Source organism: Musca domestica, unplaced genomic scaffold (assembly GCF_030504385.1).
Source record: "Musca domestica strain aabys unplaced genomic scaffold, Musca_domestica.polishedcontigs.V.1.1 8, whole genome shotgun sequence".
NCBI classification, from domain to species: domain Eukaryota; kingdom Metazoa; phylum Arthropoda; class Insecta; order Diptera; family Muscidae; genus Musca; species Musca domestica.
The window spans coordinates 7247000-7255234 of NW_026712409.1; the positions used below are offsets into that span (position 1 = coordinate 7247000).

The 8235-nt window shown below is 35.3% G+C and overlaps 1 protein-coding gene across 1 annotated transcript in view; it reads right to left on the reverse strand.

Moving 5' to 3' along the window:
• The window catches only part of LOC131806565 (metabotropic glutamate receptor-like protein P), a 14796-nt gene extending 7700 nt beyond the window's left edge, over window positions 1-7096 (reverse strand). Inside the window, exons 1-2 of the mRNA XM_059130797.1 lie at window positions 7006-7096; window positions 2691-3064 (exon numbers count right to left, since the gene is read on the reverse strand). Coding sequence (XP_058986780.1) covers window positions 2691-3064; window positions 7006-7096 — 465 coding nt within the window. The remainder of the gene's footprint in view (window positions 1-2690; window positions 3065-7005) is intronic.
• Window positions 7097-8235: the final 1139 nt, after the last annotated feature.

Here is an 8235-nt window from a genome sequence, read left to right on the forward strand (position 1 = left end):
GAGGACCGAAATTTCTATACTCCAGGCGAAAATCCAAGCAATCACATTAGAACATTTTCAGGGTTTACAAATTCAAGGCAACAGTTCTTAGGAAGAGATGACCTTTGAGGTCTGGGAACGTCAGGGGAATAGAAAATATTTGGGGTTCGTTGAAAATATGGAATGTCCTCATCCCTGGAACCCCACAGAGAATAAAAATGTTTAATCTACATAAAATTCTAAGTCGATTTAGCTGTCTTTTCAAATCAAGAGGAAGGAGGAAAAGTGAAAATACTGAAGACTAGCTTAACGGAGTTATACTTCTTTTGGAGTAAAGAATTCAGCTTTTTTTCACGGCTTCACGAATTGCCCCAAAATTAGGGCAGATAATGAAGTATGAGAAGGAGGTGGGAGACGGAAATCAATACAATCACAGAGGCCCTGAACCTCTTGGTAGGAGATTTGAAGACAGAAATCTCTCTTATCCAGGTGGAAATTTAAACAGTCACAGAGGCTCTGAACTGGTTTGATATTTTACGCTCTAGTACCTGCGGGGAAGAAAAACCTTAGAACCATATCTTTGCCACAAACTTTTGGAAATTGTCCTTAGGGAGAGATACCCTTCAGATCTAGCCACATAAGGGAAATAAACAAAATTTGGGGTCTCGTTAAATATATACAATTCATCATCTCTGAGATCTATATAGAATAAAGAATCTTGATCGCCATAAAATTCTAACTCGATTTAGCTGTCTTTTCAAATTAAGAGGAAGAAAATATTGAATGGTAGATCAACTGAATAATACTTCTTTGGAGTAAACAAATCAGTTTTTTTGACAGTTTCACGGCCGGTTCAAAGTTAGAGGAGAGAAAACCTGGAGACTGAAATCTCCCATCCACAGGCGAAATCCAGACAATTACAGATGCTTTGAACTTGTTTAGTATTCTAGCCTTTAGGAGTTGCGAGGGGGGGGTGGTGTGTCAGACCGAAATCTCCCATCTACAGGCGAAAATCCAGACAATTACAGATGCTTTGAACTTGTTTAGCATTCTAGCCTTTAATATTTGCGGGGAAGAAAAACCTTAGAACATTTTCCGGGCTTACAAAGTCAAGGAAACAGTTCTTAGGGAGAGGTACCCTTTCAGATCTGGGTACGTCAGGGAAATAGATAATATTTCGGGGTTTATTAAAAATATGGAATTTCTCATGCCTGAGACCCACAAAAATATTCTTGATCCGCATAAAATTCTAAGTCGATTTAGCTGTCTGTTCAAATCAACAGGAAGGATGAAAACTGAAAATGCTGAATACTAGCTTAACGGAGTTATACTTCTTTTGGAGTAAAGAATTCTTTTTACGGCTTCACGTACGGATCAAAGTTAGGGGAGAGAATGAGGCTACCCCTCTTGGTAGGAAATTTGAAGACCTAAATCTATCTTTTCCAGACGGAAATCAAAGCAATCACAGAGACTCTGAACAGGTTTATAAAACCTAAGAACAAATTCAAGGAAACAGTTCTTAGGGAGAGGTATCCTTCCAGGTCCGGCTACGTCAGGGAAATAGATAATATTTTGGGGTTTATTAAAAATATGGAATTCCTCATGCCTGAGACCCCACAAAAATATTCTTGATCCGCATAAAATTCGAAGTCAATTTAGCTCTCTGTTCAAATCAAGAATGCCAAACTATTTTAAATAGTTCTTGAAATTTCTTGAAGAAAAAATTGGCATCTAGAGGTACCCGATTTTTTAAGTCAAAATTTTAAAATCACCATCGCCAGGTCATAAAAAAGATTTTTATGCTAGGGCCATCGAATTAGGTTACGTTTGAATGAAATCCATGGTTAGTCCTTATTGTCTTATTTAACAGATTAATGAAAACGTCCCTTATACTTACATATAGATGGCGCTAAAATAACAACTTCTTTTGACATTTAGAGGTAACCGATTTCAAATGTTTTGCAAGCCAAATATTTAAAATTATCATAATTTAGGCCATGATAAGGTGCATTAGATTAGGACCATCGAATTAGGGTTTGTTTGAGTAAAATCCGCGTTTAGTCCTCATTCCCTTAATTAACAAGTTAATGAAAAAGTTCCTTATACGGACATATAGATGGCGTTAATAGTAATACATTCTTATTCTTATGACGATGGAAATAACGGTTTTAATACCAAAACGCGCGAATAGTCGTATTTAAATCTGAATTAGGTCTGGAGCGAAAATTGACAATATTGGCCCACTCCCCTATTCCGTCAAAACATTGAATAATTAAACCCCCTATAAAAGTGCGAAATAATTTTAATTTCTCCTTATATTAGATTTAGGTGTAACATGTTAGTCCAGTCCTTCTGGTCCTCCCCTTTAAATGGTCGACATTTTTAAGAATATATTCAAAAAATGTGTTTTTTATTTAAATTCTTGTGGAGTATCTCCCATAAAAGTTCAACATTTTCAAAACAATCGTCTACCTTATATGAAGCGAAGATTATCTGATCGTAAGATTTGTATGGAGTCAGTTGTGAAAATGGACAATATAGGTAAGTCCATTTCTTCTCGAATCTTTTCAATATTTTCTTAACCATGGAAATTTTTAGGCAGCCTCTTTAATGAGAAATTTTTAGCCAAATATCATGCGGTTTCGGAGGACCGCTATTTCGATGAAACTATTTCTTAAATATCAAATATTCCCCAAACTTCATTAACCTACCTTATTCAGCACAGCTGTTGCCAACAGATCCTGATAGATCGTCGGCTCAAAATAATGTTCTGTACGATGGCGACGAAGACCCACACCATTGGTCAAATTCATATCGGCCATTTTGCTGGGACGATCCAGAGCAATCTCAGAGACAGCATATGTTTTCGATAGCGGAGGCATATCAATAGTTTCCGATATGATTTTTTGTATCATATTGCGCAATCGGGCCTCCGACAAATCGGTAAAATCTGGCCCCGGTGTGGATTCACGTGATCCCAAACCATCGCCATGTGATATTGAGCCATTCGTATAGATGTGTGGATGATTGTGGGGGTGGTGATTGTGCTGGACATGACCATTGGTTTTGGGTGGCGCAGGCAAATCTGAAAACAAAGCGAAGAGAAGCAAAAAACAAAAGTTAATAACACAAATAATTAATGGATTGGTTAAACGAAGTGTAAACATTCCGTTTTTAGGTTAGGTTTACTTGGTAAAAAACGAAGCGAAAAAACGAAACGAAATAAAAAATGCAATAATATACGTTAATGACATGCAAATTAAATAATCTGATAATTATGCAGTGTGTGAGTTGCAATGTACGGTCCAACACTAATGGCATATTAAAGTTTTGTGGGTCTGTTTGTTAGATCAATACGAGGGAGGAGAGATAAGTAATGGGAATATTGAAAACAAGATAATACGGACAATATTACTATTTTTTGGGTATATTTTGTTTGGAATGTAAGATTTTACCGGATGTTGAGCATATAAGAGCTCAAGTGGAGAAAATCCGAGCCGGAAAACTACTAGGCTGTTAAACATGCATAGGAAAAATAGTATAGACCCCTGTGAGGCAACATAGACCTCTGGAAGGTATTTCATTCATAGAAATTCTTCAAAAGGGTTTCTTTGTTTAATGGATAAAATAACTGCAGAAGAACCTCCGTGTTAAAAAAGATCTCCGGAGAGACTTCTATGTAGAAAACCATACGAAGGCCTAATTAGAAGAACCTCCAGAAGGGTCTTCATGATGAGAAATCTTTGACAAGGTGTAATTTTTATAGGAGACCTTTAGAAGGTTTTCCTACAAAGAGGCTCTGAGGGTTTTATTTTAGATCACCAAAAGTTCTTCCTAGCAGTGAAAAATTTAAGTAGTATTTCAATTTTAGGTTTTATCGGATATTGAAAAATAAAATATTTTAAAAGAGGTCTTCTAGAAAAAAAACCGTGTAACTACTAGACTGTTAAAAAGTCATAGGAGTTATAGTATAGACTTCTATGTGGCAGTATAGACCTTTCTTTGTATTTTATGGGTAAAATAGCTGCAGAAGGACCTACATGTAAAAAAGACCTCCAAAGTGTCTTCTATGTAGAAAAATCATTAAGAAGAGCTTATATTATAGGAGCATAAAATCCTTTGGCGGAAGACCTTCAGAAGAGTCTCTGAGAGTTTTTTAGGTGAGAAGACCTCAAATAAGATCTAAATTTTAGGCTTCATAGGATTTTGAGGGTGGATTTTGTTTATAGGCAGTCAAAATAAGATAAGACCTCGTAGAGTAGAGAACTAAAGTAAATAAGACCTCCGAAGAGTCTTCTATGTAGAAAAATCATTAGGAAGGGCTGATATTTTAGGAGCATAAAAGTCCTTGTCGGAAGACCTCCAGAAGGCTCCCTGAGAGTTTTTAGCAGATAAGACCTCAAATAAGATATAAATTTTAGGTTACACAGTATATGGAGGGGCTTTTAGACCTCGAAAAGATAGAGTTTTTATAAAAGACTTACAAAATCGATTTCAGTGTAGGGCCTCGTCGAGTAGATAATTATAGTAGTGTCCTAATTTTATAGGATCTAAACAAGATTTATATGCATAGAATACCCTCAGAATATTACAAACGTGCAAAAGATCTCAAGAAGACCTTCTAATTAAGGTCACCTATATAAAGTTATTTCTTTAGAGAACACCGTCTGACGGGTTTCTTTATGTAGAGGACTTCCAGAAGGACTTGAGTGTGGAATGATTCAAGAAGGTCTTTCAGTTATAGAAGAGCTCGTAGAGTAGAGAACTAGAGTAGGGTCTTAATTTCGGAGGACCTAAACAAGAATTTCTATGCATAGAAGGCCATAGAAGGCCAGAAGGAAAAGATCTCAAGAAGGCCTTCTAATCAAGATGACCTGTAGAAAGTTATTTCTGTAGAGAAGGCCTCCTGATGGCGATCTTTATGTACAGGACTTCCAGAAGGACCTGAGTGTGGGAAAGACACAAAATGGTATTTTAGTTAGAGAATATGGTCATTAGACCTTTGCGTAGAGGACTTTCTGAAGGATTTGAGTGCGGAAAAAACTTAAGAAGGTATTTTAGCTAAGGAAGAGAAGTTAGAGAAGATGGTCATTAGTTATGAAGACCTTTGCGTAGAGGACTTTCAGAAGGATTTGAGTGGGAAAAAAACTTAAGAAGATATTTTAGCTATATATTTGTAGAGGATTTTGGAATATAAATATGACTTTAGAGGGAGACGTCATGGATGCTATTAAATAAGTCCTTCAGAAGAGCTTCCATGTACGGAAGACCTCAAGAAGCATTTCAATTTGGGAGGTTTCCATATAAACAAGTAGCCAATCCTGTAAAAGGGGTCTAATACGTAGAGAACAAATTCAAGAGGAATTCTAGGCACAAAAATCCTTCAAACGGGTGTCTACATACCGAAGGTTTTTAAATAGTCTCAAAATATTCTTCGGACCTTCAAGAGTTCTTCCACGTATAGAAGACTTTGAAAAGGTCTTCTGAATGTAGGAGACCTTGAATAGGCCTTCTAAATGTAGACGGTCTTCAAAGGCTTTTTTGGTGCAGAATACTCCTATGCGTATGGAACGTTTGTCTTATGCGTACAGGAGACCTTCGAGAAGCTTATACGTGTACCAAGCCTTTAAAATGTCTACTTTTTATAGAAAAGCGTCAAGAGGTCTTCTAGGCGTATAAGACTATGAAAGGGTTTCAAGAAGTAGTTAGCTTTTCTAGTTTCTAAGAGTAGAAGATAATGTTTTCAGGAGTAGAAGGATTTCAAAAGTTTTTCTCGTGCAGTAAAGCCATAAAAGGCATCCTGGGTGTAGAATACCTTCAACAGGTCTTTGAGGTGTAGAAGGCTCTTCAAAGGCCTAGATTTGGGAGAGCTTCAAAAGATCATCTACAAATAGAAGTCCTTTAAAATGTCTTTGAGGCAAACTTAAAAAATCTTTTAGGGGTAGAAGACCCTTAAGGGAACTTTTAGGTTTGGAGGATCATTATAAAGACTTGCCCATAGAATACCTTTCTTAAGAGGTCTTCCAGTTGGCCTTTAAAAGGTCTTTTAGGCTTAGAAGACCATGAAAGGATCTTCTAAGTGTAGGAGAAGACCTAGAAAGGATTTTTAGGTTTTTTAGTTTGGACCAGGTTTTTATGGACCATAAGTTTTTATTTGGACCAGGATCCATGAAAAAAAATGAGGGTACATACATTTTTCCATTAGGTTTGCAGTACCTCGATATAAAACTACTTCCTCAGTTAATTTTAGAACCATGTAGATCCAATTCCGATAACATAATTCGTATTAAAAATTCACCGTTAGCCTTTGTACTTTGAAGGTCTAGATTAAAATTTGCCCCAGATGCCGTAAAAAAAGGTGGCGCCCAACCGAAAATTTTTCAAATTATTTTTTTTTTTTTAATTTGACCATTAATTTTGGTTTGGTCCAGGATGCAATACCGTGAAATATATTTTTCGAAGACCTCATAAGAATTATGATCAAATTATAGATATACTGAAAAGTTGGCCTTCAAAAGGTCTTGTAGGCATAGAAGACCATTAAAGGATTTTCTAGGTATAGAAGAAGATCTAGAAAGGATTTTTTGATAAGATAAGAGATTTCCAAAATGTCTTCTAGATAAAGAATATCTTCCGAAAATGCTCTTTAACACTGAAGGCCTTCCATTTAAACCTCCAACAACTTCAAAAGTTTTTAGTGGTAAAAAAAAAGTTTTTCTAAATTTTCCAGACTTCGAATGGGCTTCTATTTCGTAGTAGACTGGTTATGCGTTGCTAGATTTATATAACATATCGTTCTATATTCCCTTATCATAACACCCTCGTATCAGCCATCCCTTCATTCATTCATTCATAGATTTAACATAAATTTTTTGCCACCACATTAATATATTTGTTATTTTCAAAAGTTCGACAGACAGTTCGTCGTCGTCCACGACATCATCAATGGCTTGCGAAGTCACAACACAAATAAATAACGAAAAAAAATAATAAATGAGAAAAATACAAGTTAAATACTGAATTTACCTAAATTTACTTTCAAGACATGGACTACAAACAATGCTAATGCTACCACAATTCCAAATATGCCCGTTACCAGGCCAAACATAAAGTCCATGATGGACTGACTGACTGACTGACTGACTGGTCACAACACCTGCTGGTCGGAGTGGTGATGGTGCATAAAAGTGGCAAAAGTAGTTTCAGCAGCAAAATCAGTGGCAGCAACAGTAATGTTGACGCCACCACCATGCAATGATGACGCCACCACCATGCAATTCGTTGTTTTATTTAATTTTTGTTTAAAGGAATTTTGTTTAATTTCTAATTTTCATGTTTTGCTTTGGTACACAATATGGCAAGTTTTGGGTTTTTTGGTATCTTATTTGGTGCTGGAAAAATATTTAAAATATTTCATGTCGATTATTTTCATTCATGGAAACAATCTCCATATTTCATGTTCACAACTTAAGGAAGCTATTTTATTTTTTTTTGTTATTTTTGGACGCATGCATTTTCACGTGTTTTCAAACATTTTTTTTTTATTTTTTTGGGAAATTGTTTATTGTTTTATCTTGATTGTTGTCTTGTGGAATTGTTGCATAAAACGGAGTTTTTTTCTATTTTTGGCCATAATTATGATTTCAAGTTTGTTTGTTTTTTTTTTTTTTTTTTTTTTTTTGTGGAATGGTGGGGCGTTGTACGAATATTGTTGTATTTTGACTTTCTTTGCTTTTTTTCACTTTTTTTTTCAATTTTTCATTAACTCATTTTACAAACACTTAATTTACATTAACCGTAATGACGTTCACCACTCTAACATTTGTGAGCGGATTTTTTCTCCTTAGACGTTTGGGTGTTGGGGTTGCATTACGCGTTTGTTTCAATGACGTCAATTCGATTTAGTTGCTAATTTCTTTATTGATTTTTATTAAAAAAACCGGGAACAGGTTTTTCTCTAATGACAGCCCGTCCATATTTCATGAAATATTTAATTATATATTTCTTTGCATTATTTGATTTAGAGTTCATAAATTTTGCAGCAATTTATTATTAAAATGAATTGCAATCACATTTTAAAATTAAATAGGAAATTTGAAATAAGTATAAAGGTAGAATCGGAAACAGGGTTTCTTAATAAAAAATATAAATTCGAAATTGGCTGCCGTCCAAAATTGATTTGATTTAATAAGGTCTTCTTTATAGTTGTTTGGCTGCGAGAGGGCAGCATGAAGCTCTCCAAAAAAAAAAAAAAAA